Genomic DNA, 21578 nt, shown 5'->3' with positions numbered 1-21578 from the left:
CAAGGCCTTTCTGCCAGTATCCTTTACTTAAGTATAGGGTGCTGACATAATGGAAACCTGTAAGCTTATCTAGAAGTCATCTACATGGGGCCTTGGGTAGGCACCATTCACAGTGTAGTCATTCAGGCATCTATAGTCTACACTAAATCTGATGCTGCCATCTTTTTTAGGTACCAGTACTACTGGAGAGTCCCAAGGACTGTGGGACGGTTGAATGACTCCAATTTCCAGCATTTTCCTGATCCCCTTTCACATATTTTCCTGCGCTGCTTAAAGCGCTTGAAATGCGGTTTGCTGTATTGGCTTCTGACTCATCGTTTTGACATAATAAAGGTTCAGATGGGTATAACCAGGGTGAGAAGTGAAGACAGGAGGGTATAACTAGGGTTAGAAGTGAAGACAGGAGTATGCCTGACCAGCACTCCTTTTATCCCCACTTACTGCTTGTGGGTTAAATGGGGCCCAATGGGGACCTGGGAAGGGGCACCCTTTTAGCAGTTTGTAGTAGATCAGGCAAGTAGTCCTCATCAGAAACATTAGTCAGGGAGTTGCAGATGGCCAGAATGGTCAAGCTGTGATCATGGTATTCTTTGAGCATGTTGATATTAACAATATGTTGCTAAGTTGAGTGTCGACGGATCAAGAGCATTGGCAGATCGATACCCCATAGCATTGCAATAGAACTAATGCTGGGCACACACGGTTAGATTTTCCTTATCAATAGACCCGCTGATGGCTCGATTGATAATTTACATGGCCGATTGCCCACCGGATCGATTCCCCGCTCGATACCCGTGGGCGGACAATCGCGGAAAACGAGCGGAAGATAAGGAAGCGCCCGCGGGGACGAGCGGGAATCGATCCAGGTGCACACGGGGATGAGCGGAAGATAAGGAAGCGCCCGCGGGGACGTGGCGGCAGTCGATCTATCGGCTAATCGAGCTGCAGAAACGGTTCGTGTATGCCCGGCATAACAGTGCAAGGCTGCAGTTCAATCTATTTTTAATAGCGTTCAATTGGATATCTATTAAAAATCTATCCCTAGTGTGTGACACACATCATATAGAACCCTAAATTTGATCTGAGATCCATTTTACAGGAATCTATATGATGTTCAAATCTGGTGGCCATCTATAAGTGTATGGCCACTTTTAAACACAAAGAAAGTGAGATGATTGCTAAGCAATCAATATTTTAGGCAGACTCAATAGCATAAGTACCATTACACTTGATATTTGCTACCTGGCCTGCACGTGGCAAATTTACTGGCATTTAATGAATAAACCCCTTTGTTTCCTACTGATACTATTTTCATGTATCAACATTCTTTGAATTAACCTTTATATTTTCCGACACATAGGCCTTGATTCAATAACTTTTGAAAAGTATCCAATATAAGGAGAATTAATTCATGGTTTGTATTGTTCCATAATTAAGTAAAAAGGGAGATAAAATCAAGAGGCAATATGGTGTAGAAAATAAAAAAATAGATTGGACCAAAGGAGTTGTAGAAGAATATACTTGTAAATATGTGTCACTGTAAAGGCAACCACTGTATAAGTGTGTGTGTGTGGGGGGGGAATAATCCCAGATTAAAAAAAAAAAAGGATCTCGGTGTAGTGTGAAAGGAGTAACAGCCCTCCACCAAGGGTGGTAAGGTATAATCAATAACAGAGGCGCCAATGGGTATAAGTGATTAGCACTTTAAATATATTCCATAGCCTGTTTTTGAAGTGGATTAGTTCTGTGGAACACATTGCATTTTGAGTATCATTTTTCAATAAAGGGTGTCTGAAAACCAACACTGTTGTCTTTCATTTGGTGAGGTAAATCTACCTTTACCTCCCATTTTAAAGCTTAAATGACCACTATCACGAAAAGTAGGCAGTTAAAATCTGACAGAACTGAGGTTTTGGGCCAGTCCATCTCTTCATGGGGGATCCTAAGGCCCCGTTTACACTTAATCAGTTGGTACGTGTTTATTTTTCTTCTCCATAGCAGTGCATTGTGAAAAATATTTCAGTTAAAACGCGTTAAGTGTGAAAGGTGCCATAGGAAAACATTGGACTTACTTTGAAAATCAGTTGACATTTCAGTTATAACTGAGAGCAACTGATTAAGGACCTGTTTCCACGACACGCAGATTGGATGCAGAATGGATGCAGAAAAACTGACTCCAATGAATGCCTATGGAAAAATCTGCATCTGAAAAATTGCGTTTAGTGGAAACAGGCCAATAGACATTAATTGGAGTCATTTTTTCTGCATCCATTCTGCATCCAATCTGCGTGTAGTGGAAACAGGCGGCCACTAATGATCCAATCTTTTTCATCCAATCTTACCATTTCTATGTAATATAAGGGAACTAACTGAAGTATCCATTCAGTTTATTCACTCAATTTACCCTTATACTACATAGATTTGGTAAGATTGGATGAAAAAGATTGGATCATTAGTGGCCACATTAGGCCCTGTTTACACTTAACCACCCTGGCGTTCTGATTAAATCGCCAGGGTGGCTGCGGGAGGGTTTTTTTTAAATAAAAAAAAAACGATTTCATGCAGCCAACTGAAAGTTGGCTGCATGTAAGCCCACTAGAGGGCGCTCCGGAGGCGATCTTCCGATCGCCTCCGGCGCCCAGAATAAACAAGGAAGGCCGCAATGAGCGGCCTTCCTTGTTTTGCTTATATCGTCGCCATAGCGACGAGCGGAGTGACGTCATCGACGTCAGCCGACGTCCTGACGTCAGCCGCCTCCGATCCAGCCCTTAGCGCTGGCCGGAACTTTTTGTTCCGGCTACGCTGGGCTCAGGCGGCTGGGGGGACCCTCTTTCGCCGCTGCTCGCGGCGAATCGCCGCAGAGCGGCGGCGATCAGGCAGCACACGCGGCTGGCAAAGTGCCGGCTGCGTGTGCTGCTTTTTATTTCATTCAAATCGGCCCAGCAGGGCCTGAGCGGCAGCCGCTGGCGGTGTTGGACGAGCTGAGCTCGTCCAGACCGCTCAGCTGGTTAATCAGTTGCTCTCAGTTATAACTGAAATGTCAACTGATTTTCAAAGTAAGTCCCATGGTTTCCTATGGCACCTTTCACACTTAACGCGTTTTAACTGAAATCTTTTTTTATAATGCACTGCTATGGAGAAGAAAAAAAAATGCGTACCAACTGATTAAGTGTAAATGGGGCCTTAAGGTGGTCACACACCAGACAATAAAATGATCCGATTTTACAGTAATTCGATAAAAACGATCGTATCTCTCGGAAAAATTGAAAGCTTTTTTTTCATTCGACTGAAAAATCCGATCGGAATTCCCGTTTTTTTCGATTTAAATCGATCCGGAATGCCAGGTATTTCTCTTCAATTTCTACTAAAGATTGTATGCTGTGTGTTGGATTGTTAATTTATTAATATACACACCCTAGCAATTTTCTCTGAGTTTCCAATCATTTTTATCATAATTGAGGAGAAAATTGAACATAGGTGTGTGGTACATTGGTCATATTTTTGAAATGTTACAATCAGTCAGAAAAATTGATTGCAATTCTTAAATTGAACAGATATTTAAAAAAATGTATGGTGTGTTGCCACCTTTAGTGTAAACGGGGCCTTAGGTTTTCTTTGTTTTCAACAGCATTTCCTGAGCAGCAGTTGCATAGTCTAACTGACAAAATAGTGCACAAGTGATTAGGGAAGCTGGTTGGTATCTTACTATTTTGGCATTTAAACTGCTGTTCAAGAAATGCTGTTGAAAAGTTGAAAACAAAGACAACCCTGAGAATCCCATGTGAGGAGATAGACTGACCTAAAACCTGTCGGTTCTGTCAGATTTTAACTGTCTACTTTTTTCGCAATAGTGGTCCTTTAAATTGTTTTTAAACCTTTTATAATTATTGGCACCTCTATTATACTATGTTGATTATTGTTGCCTACCTTAGGCTCTCTTTGAAGGGAACCTAAACTGAGAGGGATATGGATGTTTCCTTTTAAACAATGCCAGTTGCTTGTAAGTCCTGCTGAACTCTTTGGCTGCAGTAGTGGGTGAATCACACACCTGAAACAAGCATGCAGCTAATCCAGTCTGACTTCAGTCAGAGCACCTGATCTGCATGCTTGTTCAGGGGCTGTGGCTAAACATATTAGAGGATCAGCAGGAGAGTCAGGCAACTGGTATTATTTTAAAAGGAAAAATCCATATCCTTCTCAGTTTAGGTTCCCTTTAAACAGCAAAGAAACAGTGAGAAACATCTTGAGATAAGGTTTTACTGGAGGAAAGTTTAAATGGACATTATTTCTGCTTTTTTTTAAGGATTAAAAGACAGAGTTGATTTTAAAACTGCAAAGGTTACAGAATGATGCAATATTATTAAAAAAAAGCTATATAACTGAAAAATAAAATACAACATTCTTCTTTGCTACTAATGTTCGATTCATTATTTATACTACACATACTACATTATATCATACGCTTTTCGCTTAATGTCTGCTTTAACATCACATATACTTCCAGAACAACTTTAGCTTTGCTCCCCATGTGTACAAAGTTCTGTTAATGCAGTCAGCGGGTTTCATCACCCCAGTGCTAAACTTGTGCACACTGGGAGCTGTTCAATAGCTGATTAAGTGCTGTGGTGCTGAAAGATGCCCATCCCTGGTTTAAAGTGCACAGGTCAATTTTGAAAATATTATATCTATCTCTCGCGAGGAGCCTGCCATTTCTAGTCAGTTGCCTTGGATGTATATAGTAGTTTTCCTTCTCTTGCTTGACGTAGTCTATTAGGCTCATAGCCTTAAGAGAGGGTAAAATAAAAAGCAAAATTGATATTGGGGTCACTGGAGACACGGCTATTCTGTTCACTTGCCAAACTAGTGTGGATTGCTTCAGGGCTTTAGGAAAACGACAGGAAAAATCAATAAAGAAAGAAAAAGATTTCACATATAATTGAAATTGCTTGCTTATTACACTTTTGCTCAGCAGATGGCACCTTCTTGTAAATGATGGGTAATCTCAGCCAGTCTATTAGTTACAAGATTGTATCAGCTGCAAGATAGAATTATTTGTAACATCTTCAGACTCTGCTATTAATGTGTCAGTAAAACACAAAAAGCAGCATTTGCACTGTTCTCATATAAAAGAAGATGTTCTGTTTAATTCCAAAAAGCTGTATTATTCTGAAAGTCATTACTGTCCTAAGCATGTTCTAGATGGAAAGTGTCACAACATGCCTAATTCTTCTAATGAAAGAAAAAGCATAATTCATAAACTTCTACATAGTTCAGTATTGCTGATAGCAATAGAAGAAAGAGTCTGATGTGTAACAAGCAATCTGATTAATAAGTAGACATACATCTGTATCTGTAGAACTCTGTTTTGCTTTCATGGACAGTTATAATATTGTAACCACCTTCACCATTACAAGAAATATGAACCTTTTTTGTGGCCCCAAAAAGTTGTAGGCGGGAGGAGCAACATGATGCGCTTTGAAGAGGGGGACATAAACTTTGTAGCTGGTATGACAGTTGGTTGCATAACTTTTTTGTGTTAGGGGAACAAGGGACAAGACTGGGAGAAAACTTATTTCTGGGCTTTAATATCAATTTTACTGCATTTGCCCACTAGGAGTCACTTATCCTACTGGCTGCCATTTGCTAATATAAGCAATGTGTCACCACGGTGAAGTCATGCAACAGCCAGACTTGGCAGTAAAGAAAATCATAACATCATCCACGTATTTGTAAACAGGTCAACCACTTTTACCCTCTTAAGAACGAACATGTCTGCTATTTTCCAAACAGCAGAAAAGGGGAGAAAGAGACAAATTAATGGATTTCTTTTAAGCACACTTTTTAATGGATCTTCATAGCCTCTGTAGTATTGCAGATTGTGATCCTTCTGCCAAAAAATATGATTGCAATTTGGAATGTGTTTGCCATCAGCTCAGTATGTTCTGCAACATGTGCAGAGGGCGGGAGACTGCTGCAGACACGAGGAGCCACAATGAGCTCCACTAAATGAGATCCACTAAAAAGGGTACTGCAGTCATAATGTGGGATGCCTAGCAAACACATTTTTTTTTTAACTGTGTGCATCCGTGTACAATATGTAAAAAAAGCCAAAATAACATTAAAGTTGAGTGTAGTGCTTATCCTCCGCAGATAGTCTTTAACAAACAAACAATCAAACAAAAAGTTAATTGAACTTCCAATACGATATTAAAAAGGATATTTCCCCCAGATAGGCCCTTATCCAATTCACTTTTTTCTTAAATTGAATATATAAGTAAAAAAAGTGCTCCTATGGGGTACTTACCTCAGGAGATCGAAGACTCAGGATCCAAGTGAGGCTTCTCCCATCATCTTGAGACTCGGGGATCCGGTGCTGGCTCCCCCAATCCTCTTGAGGCTCTGGGATCCGGTGCTGGGTCCCCCGACAACCACTGACAAGCTGTGCACAGGCACATTAGCGCACAGAAATATTTATAATCTGTGCTCCTACACAGGCGCAGTATCAGCTTTGTGACCACTCAGCGGAAATAACCGAGCCTGATTGGGTCAGCTCTACTATGCAGGTGCGAGTCGCATGCGCCTTCTCAGTAGAGCAGACCTAATCGGGCTCGGCTAATTCACTTGAGCTCGATCAGAAAGCTGATACTTCGGCTGCGCAGGAACGCAGATTGTAAATATTGCCACACATGGTATTCGGGGGCTTCCAGCGCTGGCTCCCAGAGGGTTAAGAGAACGGGAAGCCTCATTAGAAGCCTCCCGAGGTAAGTACCCCCCAGCGGCAGTTTATTTTGATTTCAGATTTCCTATAAGTTTTCTCCTAGGAGATCATCTTTTTAAAATACCCTTTTCAGCACTGCAACTTCAAAAGTTCAAAAAAATAGGTGAAAAAGTACTGTAAAAATTATTCTGAGGCTTGGTGTCCAGGATAGAGAAGCCAGGGATTTTGTGATCTTTCCTGCCAAAGTCCTAACCAACCAACCAACCAATCCATTACTTGAAAAAGAAGGAGGAGGCATTGAGTGGGGGGCTCATAATACCGTGTGAATACTCCCTTAATAAGGGGCAGACTAAATTGCAACCCACAATCCTTATTCACACACAATGTTAAAAAGGGGGAAAAAAATCACATTGTTTATTATAATGTTTTATTATTATTAATTTGTGTTATCTTTCATTCTGTAACATTTTTGCTGAGTAAAGAGCCATTACTCACATGCACAATATGTTATCATGGCACAAAAATACTTACACAGTGGATATTTTATTTGTAATCAGAATTTGGGGGATGCTTTTTTCTTTTTATAAAAGTGGGAAGTACTGTAACTAGAACATACACAGCAGTAAATAAACATATTTTAGTAGTTTATTAAGATATATAACCTTGATTGAAAAGTTTTTGTCACTTCCTGGGGCGTGGCTCAGAGCAGGAAGTGAGAGGAATGTCTACAGTGCAGAGTAGATACAGCTATAAGCACTTGTAAAAGGCATATAGTTTGTGTGTGATTGAAGCTTGCTGTGTCTGTACACTGTACAAATAACCATGTATTCCCATATATTTCAGATGAAAATATCCAAAGTTTCTGAAGAGATAAAGAGCACAACTGAACGTATACGGCAATTTCAGAGACTGACCCAAGATCTGATTCAATACGAGAATGTAGTTCAGAACAGCAGGAAATTAACACAGAAAACAATTGCAGTGCTGGAGTAAGCCACCTACTCTATTTCTGGATCTCTTATTGTAGCTTTTTTTAAAAAAATGTTTGCACCCTTGAAGTTTTGTATATGAGAAATTTGTCTTTGGGGAGTCCTGTTGTGAATCTCTAGGAAGTAATTAAGGGCTATACTTTAGCCCAAACAGCATTTATATGGCCAACTGAAAGCTCCAGTGGGGTGTTATCAATGTAGGGGCAGTGAATTGACATGCAGAATTATGCTGCAGTGCAACGGACATTGTGTGAAAGGGGCCTTAGGCTACCACAATGCAGTCATTTATGCTTGCAAGGGGAGGGCTCTCTCACCCTTTTGTGTCTTGGATTTTGTTGTTCATTTCATAGCTTGCACTCTGTTATACATTTTATTCATCATGCTACATCTGTCATTTACATAGTTACATAGTTACATAGTTATTTTGGTTGAAAAAAGACATACGTCCATCGAGTTCAACCAGTATAAAGTACAACACCAGCCTGCTCCCTCACATATCCCTGTTGATCCAGAGGAAGGCGAAAAAACCCTTACAAGGCATGATCCAATTAGCCCCTAAAGGGAAAAATTCCTTCCCGACTCCAGATGGCAATCAGATAAAATCCCTGGATCAACATCATTAGGCATTACCTAGTAATTGTAGCCATGGATGTCTTTCAACGCAAGGAAAGCATCTAAGCCCCCTTTAAATGCAGGTATAGAGTTTGCCATAACGACTTCCTGTGGCAATGCATTCCACATCTTAATCACTCTTACTGTAAAGAACCCTTTCCTAAATAAATGGCTAAAACGTTTTTCCTCCATGCGCAGATCATGTCCTCTGGTCCTTTGAGAAGGCCTAGGGACAAAAAGCTCATCCGCCAAGGTATTATATTGCCCTCTGATGTATTTATACATGTTAATTAGATCCCCTCTAAGGCGTCTTTTCTCTAGACTAAATAAACCCAGTTTATCTAACCTTTCTTGATAAGTGAGACCTTCCATCCCACGCATCAATTTTGTTGCTCGTCTCTGCACCTGCTCTAAAACTGCAATATCTTTTTTGTAATGTGGTGCCCAGAACTGAATTCCATATTCCAGATGTGGCCTTACTAGAGAGTTAAACAGGGGCAATATTATGCTAGCATCTCGAGTTTTTATTTCCCTTTTAATGCATCCTAAAATTTTGTTAGCTTTAGCTGCAGCTGCTTGGCATTGAGTACGATTATTTAACTTGTTGTCAATGAGTACTCCTAAGTCCTTCTCCAAGTTTGATGTCCCCAACTGTATCCCATTTATTTTGTATGGTGCTAGACCATTAGTACGTCCAAAATGCATGACCTTACATTTGTCAACATTGAATTTCATCTGCCATGTATGTGCCCATATAGCCATCCTATCCAGATCCTGTTGCAATATGACACTATCTTCCTGAGAGTTATTAATTCTGCACAATTTTGTATCATCTGCAAAAATAGCAACATTGCTCACTACTGCATCTACTAGGTCATTAATAAATAAATTGAAGAGCACTGGACCCAGAACAGACCCCTGTGGGACCCCACTGCTAACAGTCTCCCATTTTGAGTATGATCCATTGACCACAACTCTTTGTTTTCTGTCCATTAGCCAGTTCCCTATCCATGAACACAGACTCTTCCCCAGTCCTTGCATCCTCAACTTTTGCACCAGACTTTTGTGGGGAACAGTGTCGAAGGCCTTTGCAAAGTCCAAGTATATCACATCTACAGCATTCCCAATATCCATATTAGCATTCACTACCTCATAAAAGCTGAGCATGTTAGTCAAACAGGACCTGTCTTTAGTAAACCCATGTTGATGCTGAGAAATAAGATTATTTTCTACTATGAAGTCATGTATAGTATCTCTTAGTAACCCCTCAAATAGTTTGCATACAACTGATGTTAAACTTACAGGTCTATAATTTCCTGGATCAGATTTTTTGCCCTTCTTAAATAATGGGAAAACGTGGGCTGTACGCCAATCTACTGGGACTCTGCCAGTTGCAAGAGAGTCACAAAAGATAAGATAAAGGGGTTTATCTATAACTGAACTTAATTCCCTTAGGACCCGAGGATGCATGCCATCCGGGCCAGGTGCCTTGTCTATTTTTAATTTATTTAGTCTTGCCTTCACTTCTTCCTGCGTTAAGTATTTAATATTACAGTTAGAAGATTGAGACTCTTCCGCCTCTGTAGTTTGCAACAGTGCTGTTTCTTTTGTGAAGACAGAAGCAAAGAAAGCATTTAATAACTCTGCCTTACCTTGGTCATCCACCATTGAGTTCCCATCCTCATCCTTTAGGAGTCCTATACAGTCAACCTTTCTTTTTTTAGAGTTAATGTACTTGTAAAACTTTTTTGGGTTAGATTTGATATCCTTAGCGATTTGTTTTTCAGCTTCAATCTTTGCCTGCCTAATTTCTTTTTTACAATTTTTATTGCACTCCTTATAATTGCTTAGTGCAGCCTCGGTCCCCTCCTGTTTTAAGACCTTATAGGCATTCTTTTTCCTCTTCATTTTATCTTTAACCTTTCTATTCATCCATAGAGGCCTTTTTTTATTCCTAGACATTTTGTTTCCATATGGGATATACATACTACAGTATTGATTGAGTATAAGTTTAAAAGCTTGCCATTTCCCTTCAGTGTCTTCCCCTTGTAGTACATTATCCCAGTTCACCAAACTTAGTGCCTGCCTAATTTCAGTGAACTTTGCTTTTCTAAAGTTCATAGTTTTAGTGGTCCCGCTGCCCCTTGGCCTATCAGTCACCAGCTCAAACGTTATCATGTTGTGATCACTATTTCCCAAATGTTCTTGAACCTGCACATTTGATACATTATCTGGTCTATTAGAAATGATCAGATCCAGTAACGCATTCCCCCTAGTTGGTTCAGTTACCATTTGAGTCAGTTCAGTTACCATTTGAGTCAGTTCAGTTACCATTTCAGTTACCCTTCAATTCTGTATTTTGTACCAGTGTCCATATTCAGGGGCGTTGCTAGGTTCCTAAGAGTTCCGGGCCACTTTTGGGCACTCCAGCTGAAAAAATGGGTGTGGCCATGCACCAGAATGTGGGTGTGGCCATGGGCGGAGTCAGGTTTACATTAATTTAACAGCAGTCTGAGTAGGCCTGCCCAGCAAAATGTTGGATGAAGCCCCCTCCTCCATTAATACAAAAAAATGTAGCATATCACATGACTAGGAAGTGCCACTTAAACATAACTAAGCAAAGTTACCTGGATTCTGTCCTGGCTGGTCTGGCTTTCTGCTGGGTGGTCTGGCCTGCTGCCAGTTCCCCCATAGCATTCCCTGACCTTCTATTGGACCCTCCCATGCTCCCACGGATCTCCCATTGAGGCATCACAACTCCCGGCATGTCCCCATAGAAGAATTACAGCTCCCTGCATTCTCTCAGAAAGGCATCACAGCACCTAGCATGGCATTACAGCACCCAATATGCCCACATAAAGGCACCATAGCACCCAACATGGCACCATAGCACCCAGCATGGCACCACAGCACACAGCAATGGGGCGTATAGGGCACGCTGGGTGCTGTAATGCCATGCTGGTTGCTGTGGTGCCATGCTGGATGCTGTGTAGTGCCATGCTGCTTGCTGTGGTGCCATGCTGGATGCTGTGTAGTGCTATGGTGCCTCTGTGGGGCATGCTGAGTACTGTGTGATGCCATGCTGGTTGCTGTGGTGCCATGCTGGATGCTGTGTAGTGCTGTGGTGCCTCTGTGGGGCTTGCTGAGTACTGTGTGATGCCATGCTGGTTGCTGTGGTGCCATGCTGGATGCTGTGTAGTGCTGTGGTGCCTCTGTGGGGCATGCTGAGTACTGTGTGATGCCATGCTGGTTGCTGTGGTGCCATGCTGGATGCTGTGTAGTGCTATGGTGCCTCTGTGGGGCATGCTGAGTACTGTGTGATGCCATGCTGGTTGCTGTGGTGCCATGCTGGATGCTGTGTAGTGCTATGTTGCCTCTGTGGGGCATGCTGAGTACTGTGTGATGCCATGCTGGTTGCTGTGGTGCCATGCTGGATGCTGTGTAGTGCTGTGGTGCCTCTGTGGGGCATGCTGAGTACTGTGTGATGCCATGCTGGTTGCTGTGGTGCCATGCTGGATGCTGTGTAGTGCTGTGGTGCCTCTGTGGGGCATGCTGAGTACTGTGTGATGCCATGCTGGTTGCTGTGGTCCCATGCTGGATGCTGTGTAGTGCTATGGTGCCTCTGTGGGGCATGCTGAGTACTGTGTAATGCCATGCTGGATGCTGTGGTGCCATGCTGGATGCTGTGTAGTGCTGTGGTGCCTCTGTGGGGCATGCTGAGTACTGTGTGATGCCATGCTGGTTGCTGTGGTGCCATGCTGGATGCTGTGTAGTGCTGTGGTGCTTCTGTGGGGCATGCTGAGTACTGTGTGATGCCATGCTGGTTGCTGTGGTGCCATGCTGGATGCTGTGTAGTGCTGTGGTGCTTCTGTGGGGCATGCTGAGTACTGTGTGATGCCATGCTGGTTGCTGTGGTGCCATGCTGGATGCTGTGTAGTGCTGTGGTGCCTCTGTGGGGCATGCTGAGTACTGTGTGATGCCATGCTGGTTGCTGTGGTGCCATGCTGGATGCTGTGTAGTGCTATGGTGCCTCTGTGGGGCATGCTGAGTACTGTGTGATGCCATGCTGGTTGCTGTGGTGCCATGCTGGATGCTGTGTAGTGCTGTGGTGCCTCTGTGGGGCATGCTGAGTACTGTGTGATGCCATGCTGGTTGCTGTGGTCCCATGCTGGATGCTGTGTAGTGCTATGGTGCCTCTGTGGGGCATGCTGAGTACTGTGTAATGCCATGCTGGATGCTGTGGTGCCATGCTGGATGCTGTGTAGTGCTGTGGTGCCTCTGTGGGGCATGCTGAGTACTGTGTAATGCCATGCTGGTTGCTGTGGTGCCATGCTGGATGCTGTGTAGTGCTGTGGTGCCTCTGTGGGGCATGCTGAGTACTGTGTGATGCCATGCTGGTTGCTGTGGTGCCATGCTGGATGCTGTGTAGTGCTGTGGTGCCTCTGTGGGGCATGCTGAGTACTGTGTGATGCCATGCTGGTTGCTGTGGTGCCATGCTGGATGCTGTGTAGTGCTGTGGTGCCTCTGTGGGGCATGCTGAGTACTGTGTGATGCCATGCTGGTTGCTGTGGTGCCATGCTGGATGCTGTGTAGTGCTGTGGTGCCTCTGTGGGGCATGCTGAGTACTGTGTGATGCCATGCTGGTTGCTGTGGTGCCATGCTGGATGCTGTGTAGTGCTGTGGTGCTTCTGTGGGGCATGCTGAGTACTGTGTGATGCCATGCTGGTTGCTGTGGTGCCATGCTGGATGCTGTGTAGTGCTGTGGTGCCTCTGTGGGGCATGCTGAGTACTGTGTGATGCCATGCTGGTTGCTGTGGTGCCATGCTGGATGCTGTGTAGTGCTGTGGTGCTTCTGTGGGGCATGCTGAGTACTGTGTGATGCCATGCTGGTTGCTGTGGTGCCATGCTGGATGCTGTGTAGTGCTGTGGTGCTTCTGTGGGGCATGCTGAGTACTGTGTGATGCCATGCTGGGTACTGTGGTGCCTCTTCTCTGCCTGTGGGACATTCGGGGGAACCCAGGATAGATCAGGGGCACATGCCACTGATCTTTGGAACTAGCAATGCCCCTGTCCATATTTGATGTATATCATTATCTGCATCATTATGCTCCTCCCCTTGTTTGTTTTCCTACTTTGTACAGCGCCACGGAATATGTTGGCGCTTTATAAATCAATAATAATAATGTTGTTTTTTTTTTGTTTTTACATCACAATGTGCTTTCCACGCTTAATTTTTGATTTTTTTACTTAGTAATGCACACAGTATGTGGAAAAAAGAAAAAAAGTGTGTGATAATTTTAACATGGAGGAAATGCTAAAACAAAAATGGAAATAAACAGAAAACTTTTGCAAGCGGACTATTATCTTTCACTATATGTGCAGCGGTGCAGGTTTCACACTATGCAGCAAAATGCAAATTATTTTAACAACTGTGTGCCCTGCCTAAGTGTGCCACTTAGGAACAAGGAAATATTGTGAACAAGAAACAAAACAACATTTTCAAAAATAAATCGGCCTGTAGCACTTGCTAGCCATTCATTAAATTGGCGGTTAAGAGACCCCTGCTATTGTTTATTTACCTAAATGCTACTATATCTCCATAGGCCATTATCCACAGACACATTTAATAACTTTCTTGCCCTTTTTTTTTTTTTTATAATTCAGGCAAAAATATAATCTGCAGGAACTGCGACTGAATGACATCAGAGACACATCTGCAAATCTGTTGAAGGAAGCAGAAACCTGCAGACAGCGAATGAAAAGAGAGGATGAGGATCATAACATACAGTTACAGATCAGACAGAAGATGCAGAAACAAGGCACAGTAAGTGTGGAACTTTATATTGGAGATTTTGCAACTGTAACCATGATGTGGCGTGATTTGTGTGCGACATAATAGTCTACCGCAGCGCATCGTACTACACCATTGCATTTACTTTGGTCCCTGCAGCAGACTGCGCCAACAAGGAAATCTGTGTGACTCCGCCCCGCTCGGTGACGTGCTAACTTCCCAATGACAGTACGTTACGTAAATTCCCCTGGGGGCCCTTTCACACGGGGGTGGTGCAGTATTTTTACCGCACCCCATCTCCAGGCAATGAAAGTTTATGGAGACTTGATACTGCGACATTACGGTGCGACACGACGGAAGTGACTTTTTTGTTGCATCCCAGATGCAGGTGCAGAACTATGTTACCGCGCGACTTCTGTGTCGAGTTGTGGAATCTGTGTCGGCCTGGAAGACATGTTAGTCTATGGCGACACAGGGTAATTTTAAAAAATGACCGACGTTGTGGCACGCATGCATGGAAGCGTATTTTTACAACACCAATGCCAGGTATTTCCCCGAAGGCCTGTTTCTGTCAGAGCAGTGCGGTGGAAGCTGCATCACGTCGCACCAACTGAAAAACATACCATTGACTTTGATGGTCCGTGTGACGAGCTGCGGCGGGGGAGCGGTGTGGGAGAGTACCGTGACACTATGCAGTAATTATGAAAGGGGCCTCAAAGGGGTTCTGTGGCCCTTTTTCGAAATGCAATTTAAGTAAATAGATATGTTCCTTTCAAAAGTACTAATCTTTTTTTCCCTGTCTCATGTAGAAACAGCTGTGCTGTCTCTCTCCTGCTCCTTTCTAATTATTCGTCTATTTAGACGAATATTGTGCTGCAGGAAGAGGTAGACAATACAGCAGCTGTTCCTCCCTGCTATCTGCCTCTCCCTCCCCCTGCTGCACCTCATCTGATGAGTCATCCCTGACCTTTCTGCAAACTCCAGACAGCAGGGGGAGGGAGATCTGCCTGTGTGGCTTCAGCTCAGCTGATCTCTCAGCTCACAACAGTACAGGGAGACTGTGTACTGACCCGGAAGCACTTTATATTGCAGCCATCTTGCCCAAAGATTTAAAAATTATATTTTATTAATTAAGTTATTTATTGGCAGCGGGGAGCCATGGAAATAGGAGAAATGAAGAGGGGGAGTAATGGTGGAAACAGTAATATGTTTATTTTAATGTGCTGTCAATTCACCACAGATCTTCTTTAAGCATCCGTCATGTCAAAAATCTCCAGACACAGATCTTAAACGTTAGCAACTTAGTAATCAGGGTTTCCAGATGTTACCTTGATAATGTAAAATGATTACAAGGTCCCAAAGGAAAGAGTACCTACCTCCTGCGAACATCGTCTTAGCTGCAAAAAATATGTAAACTACGTGTCTTAGGAGCTACTCAACAGAAAAGAGAAGAAATCTTAAAGGGGCACTATTGCTAATTTCATCTTTTTTAGTCCCCTTACATATGTCTTATTGGAGTTATGCTATTGCTCAGTATATAGTCGTATCAAAATGTAATTTTACACTTGCAATAAACATTTAGAGCCAGGCAGTCACTTCAGTAGCTATACCTTTCCGACACTAGTTCAGCATAAACCATTCTGTAGTAGGGAGGCATCTGTTACTGATCCTTGAGCTGCCGTTATTTTCTACCCCTCTGGCCAGCTCATTTATTCTGTTCCATGTTGTAACTGCACTGATGTGCAGTTACTGTGCTCACAACAGCTGCTGCAGGAAGCAGCCTCCTCCGTACAGCGCAGGATGTACCTGTACAGCTGTGTGATGATATGCTGCCCGGCTGCCAAGGACCCCCTTTTGTGAAGCTGGCAATGAAACGTACACCTATTGTTGTCCATTTCCATGGTAACCCGACCGGCTTCTGAAGTGTGCTAGGCAGCGGCGGCGGCGGCATCAAAGAGCAGACACAAGTGCTACAGCTGTGTCCTGCTTTGTATGTTGCCATAGTCAGGTTACCGGTCGGGTTACCATGGAAACGGACAGCAATAGGTGTCCTTTTCATTGCCAGCTTCACAAAAGGGGTCCTTGGCAGCTGGGCAGCATATCATCACACAGCCGTACAGGTACATCCTGCGCTGTACAGAGGAGGCTGCGTCCTGCATTTTACGGCGGCTGCTGTGAACTCAGTAACTGCACATTAGTGCAGATACAACATGGAACAAAATAAGTAAGCTGGCCAGTGGGGTTGAAAATAACGGCAGCTCAAGGATCAGTAACAGATGCCTCCCTACTACAGAATGGTTTATGCTGAACTGGCGTCGGAAAGGTTTTACTACTGACATGCCTGCCTGGCTCTAATTGTTTATTTCAAGTGTAAAATTACATTTTGATACGACTATATACTGAGCAATAGCATAACTCCAATAAGACATATGTATGTTAAGGAGACTAAAAAAGATGAAATTAGCAATAGTGCCCCTTTAACTGTTACATTATTTTCCTGTTACATAATGTAAAATGAAGTTTTTGCAGCAAAAAATATTTTCTTAAAATATAGATCACATGATCAGAAGCACTTGAGTTCAGTAAGGCTGCGACTACACTTATTAAAATTCATGTGTGAATTGCAAATGTGCGAAAATTCTTTCACAGCCAGGAACAGGCCATGTAAGAAGGAATAGTGGTGAACAGCAGCTGACTTGCAGGAGGAAAAGACCTGCTGGATTTTATAAATTGATATTTCAGCCTGTTTAACTGCTTCCGGACCTTGCTAATTGAAATCTACATCCTGTTTGGAACCTGTTATCCCAGCCAGGGTGTAGATTTAAATTACCGCGCCACACACTCCCCCCACTACGGCCAATTCCACCACTCTACTGTCGGTACAGGCCACTTACTCTGCTCTCGGTATGACAGCAGAGCTCTGTGAGCACTGTGATTGTCTGTGATTGGCTCATAGTGATCACAGGGTCAGGGGCAAAGTAAATCTGCTCCTGACCATCTCATGGAGCTCTGCTGTCATAATGACAGCAGAGCAAGTGGGCTTCAGTGATGGTAGAGCAGTGCAAATAGATGATTTAATGCAGCATGACATCAGTGAGCCCTGTTTTCTAACCAAGAAAAGGCTCTGGTCCTTAGCCACTTCAGCCCGCGGGTTGTTTTCACCTTATGGACGAGAGGAATGTTCACATTTCAGGGCTCCTCCCTTTCATTCCCCAATAACTTTATCACTACTTATCACAACAAAATGATCTATACCTTGTTTTTTTCTGCCATCAGTTAGGCTTTCTTTAGGTGGTACATTATGCTAAGAATTATTTTATTCTAAATCCATTTTAATGGGAATAATAAGAAAAAAATTGAAAAAATTCATTATTTCTCAGTTTTCGGCCATTATAGTTTTATAATAAAACGTTCTAGTGTAGATAAAAGCCACATGTTTTATTGGCCCATTTGTCCTGGTTATTGCAACGTTTAAATTATATCCCTAGTACATTGTATGGTGACAATATTTTATTTGGAAGTAAAGGTGCATTTTTTCAGTTTTACATCCATCACTATTTACAAGCCCATAATTTAAAAGTAATATACCTCTTGACATACATATTAAAAAAATTGAGTCCTTAATGCATGTAGGTGTAATTTTACTATTTAGCCACAAGATGTCTACGTGTATTATTTTCTATTAGCGTACATAAGTACGTGAATAGGAAGTAATGAGTTACTTCCGAAGTGATCACTAGGACCTGAGGAAGATCAATGAATGGGAACCAAGTTCCCATTCATTAATCTAATGATTGGTGGTGGGAGAGGCGGGAATGAGCGAGCAGGAGAGACAATTTGAGAAAGATCACTATTTTTGCACAAACACAGTGATCATTCTTGCCGGTCAAGCACGGATTGGCTCAGGGGACTTCAATCCCCTGCCCTCAGTCCCCTCTGGCAATTTTGGGCTTCTGACTTACATCCGTGTGACTAAAGTGATTAAGGGGCCAGAGACTGCTGGACCAGAAACATTGACGTGAATCAGTGTGTGTGTGTGTGTGTGTGTGTGTGTGTGTGTGTGTGGGTGTGGGGGGGGGGGGGGGGGGTCTCAGCTGAAAGTAGTGAAAGTGGAGTGCTAAACATCATTCATTTCCTCTCTGCAGTAATCAGCGGCTTATTGCTCAGCTATCAAAAGGCAGTAAAACAATTAGCAGATATGAAAACACAAGTATAACTGTTTACAGGGCTGAAGTAGCAGTTAATCCATCATCTGCAGCCATTCATATTAAAATGCTGTTTTTATTACTACACTTTTACAAAATTGACCTTAAATTGGTGATAGTGGTCAGTTAAAAAGGAACTTCAGCCTAAACAAACATACTGTCTTTAAGTTACATTAGTTATGTTAATTAAAATAGATAGGTAATATAATCTCTTGCCCACCCTGTTTTAAAAGAACAGGCAAATGTTTGTGATTTCATGAGGGCAGGCATCTTTTTGGTTGAAAGGAGGTGACAGGGAGCATGAGACACAGTTCCAACTGTCCTGTGTTCTGATCACCCGTCCCAGTTGCTAGGCAACGAGAACAACAACATCATGCTTTGCACAGCATCAGGGGAAAAAAGTCAGGGCAGTTTTCTTTGATGGGCTAAAAATGCAGCTAAAAATGAGACTTCGGTAAGGAAAACAAAGTTCTGATGCTGTGGAACTGTTAAAGAAACTCCAAGCCTTTTCAGTGCTGCGGAGTAGATTTTTAGTCTGGAGGTTCATTTTAAGCATGCTATACCACTTACTGTTACATGATGATTGACATTATAGCTAGTTAGAAAAAAAATTATGAAAGTAAAGCAACACGACAGCATGATTTCTTCATACTGTACATTGACATCAGTGCTAGAAAGGTAGGTCTATTGTACCAGATTGCCCATAGCACCTGGGTACACAGCATCTACACAAAGCAAATGATTAGTGCTCATAGTATGAATTTACAGATTTATCACAATCCAGCTTCCATTGATTCAGTACCTAAAATATGCTAGCTTCCTTTTCCCATTTTATCGAATAAAGCTCTTGATAATACATCTTCCCGAATTAATAAAACACTGCATGATTGCATTATATCCATTCCAGATCATTATGCTGAAATATTTGGTACATTCACATATGTATTCTGTGATTTGGACTATTGCTGTAATTGGCCAGTGGCAAGCCAGTTCTGATTTACACAGAAGGAAAACAATTTAAACTGAAATTTTATGTCACGCTACTTTTTAAGTAGCAGTGTAGTAAGAAATGGCAAAAGGAAAGTGACCTCTGAGAAGCAGTTCAGTGACTTTCCACTCTTCCACTTCCATCAGTATAATCAACTGCTATACACAATACGCTGCAATCTTGTAGTCCTCTACAATTACATATTGGCCTACTGTTTCATAATTATGCTTTCTGCTTATTTTCTGACCCTGTGTTTCAAATGAGGTGGAACTGCCTTTTTAATGCAATTATTTGCTGTTCCCAAACACGCTTTACTCTATGTTCATTATATTAATTGCATTCAACATATAATTTGAGTTCGTTTTTCTTTTTTTTTTTTAATAAGATAGTATAGCAACTTTATGTAGATTTACATTATTTGCAGTAATCACTGTGAGCTTCATTTGAATTTGCCATGATGTTTATCAGGTTTATTAACCCTTTAGCAGCCACATACGGAAAACTATATGTGTGCTGCAAAAGCACATTTAACCTGCTGTCTTCCCTGCCAGCCTGGCAGACTATGCTGAGTGACAGGTCGCGGTTTCACATTTACCTGTTCTCCTGTTGTACCACCGGCTCTCATCTTCCTCCACTGGGTGACCGATATAATGCCGACATGTCCTTCATGTTCTCGATCACATAATATGAATTGTCAGTGTTGTAGCACTGCCCAGTGGTGGAAGAGTCTCTTCCATTATCCCTCTTACCCCACCAGGTGGTGCTGTAGCACTGACACCATTCTCTGGGTCCCATTCACATGTCATCAGAACAGGATGTCTGCATTGAAGCACAGCGGAAGGAGGAAGAGGAGAGCCGATCCAGCGTCCGGACAGTTAAATATGAAACTGCTTCCTGTGCCCACTCTGCATCGGGCTGCATTAGGCAGCCTGAGATTAGCCGGCTGAGGATGCATAAAATAAGTATGTATAAAATAAGTATTTCTGTCTACCTAAAGCTTGCTAGGCATCATTTGTTTTAACTAGGTAGGCAGCAAAAAATGAAAATTATAATGGCTCGTTCACATTAGGGGCGTTTTTGGACTTTTTTTAAGTGCAGGCGATTTTTAGAATTGCCCACAAAACGCTTGTGCAATGAATCTCTGTGAGAAGGTTCATATCAACTCGGTTCGTGGGCTGTGCATTCAGCAAAGCGGTGCCTGTACCATTTTTGGCGCGTTTTTGCTATAATGGAAGGTATAGGAAGAGCGCTAAAAGCTCACAAAACTGCTTTATGCAGCGATTGTGTTCGTATTTTATAGAATAAATACATTGTATTAATTATCTTCTGGGTCAAAGAGTTCGCTTCCTAAGTTGCATCAGGGAGTGAATGTGGGCGGAGGCCGAAGTTTGCATAGTGGGCAGCCCAGGGGCCCATTATTTTATCGGGCGTCTTAGGTGCCCAAATCTCCCCCTATGGCTTAAATTATTATGGGTGCCTATGGTGTCATCCCAACTTCTGTGGTGCCTCATATTTTTGGCGGGTTCTTTGGGGGGGCGGGGGAAGAGCACTTAAGGTTAGGGGCTGTCTATTTTTAAGGTTAGGCATCATGGGGGAATAAGGGGGAGGGGTCTGTTAGGGTTAGGCATCAGAGGGTTGGCGGTTAGGGTTAGACATCGGGGGGAGGGGGTAGTGAGGGTTAAGCACCGGAGGGGCGGTAATTGGAGTTAGGCAATGGGGGGCATGTGCTTAGTGTTACATACTGGAAGAGTGTTTGTTAGAGTTAGGCATTGTGGAGGGGTTGGTTATGGTTAGGCATCGGCAGAGGTAGGCTCTGGAGGTGATTGTCTGTATTCTTTGTGTTCTTCTTTTGTATATGTTAATCTTCTTTCATCTTATCCATCTGTGTATTTAATTTTTACTTTTTTATGTCTTCTATAATACTTCGGTCCGCATCTTTAGTAGGTTAGCACACTATATCCTTTGTTAGGAAGTTTATGCTTCGATGCATTCAGTCAACACATGAATAGCTGACAATTGTTTCAGGAGGGTCCCCTTCATCAGAACATAGTGCAGACATATATTTGTCTGCACTATATTTCCCCCCTCTCCCCCATAGCCTTTGTCCAATCCATGAACTAAGGGCTCCTCCCCAACTCCAGTGCCCGATAAGGAAGTAGTGGTGCATGCCCGAGGGCATTCATGGTGGCATCTCGGGGCCCTCTTTACAAAGGAGGTCCCCAATTGCTGCCCCAGGGTAAAAAGATTATAGGGCTACTAAAGTGAAGTACCCCTT

The 21578-nt window shown here is 42.8% G+C and overlaps 1 protein-coding gene across 2 annotated transcripts in view; it reads left to right on the top strand.

The window, feature by feature from the left end:
• Nucleotides 1–21578, top strand: part of CCDC178 (coiled-coil domain containing 178) — a 392130-nt gene that overhangs the window by 145955 nt on the left and 224597 nt on the right. For both annotated transcript variants that reach the window (XM_068237320.1, XM_068237319.1), the window contains 2 exons: nucleotides 7562–7707; nucleotides 13984–14143. In XM_068237320.1, the coding sequence (XP_068093421.1) occupies nucleotides 7562–7707; nucleotides 13984–14143 (306 nt within the window). The remainder of the gene's footprint in view (nucleotides 1–7561; nucleotides 7708–13983; nucleotides 14144–21578) is intronic.

This window comes from Hyperolius riggenbachi, chromosome 5 (assembly GCF_040937935.1).
Source record: "Hyperolius riggenbachi isolate aHypRig1 chromosome 5, aHypRig1.pri, whole genome shotgun sequence".
NCBI lineage: Eukaryota > Metazoa > Chordata > Amphibia > Anura > Hyperoliidae > Hyperolius > Hyperolius riggenbachi.
This window is presented reverse-complemented; position numbering and strand designations above follow the sequence as displayed.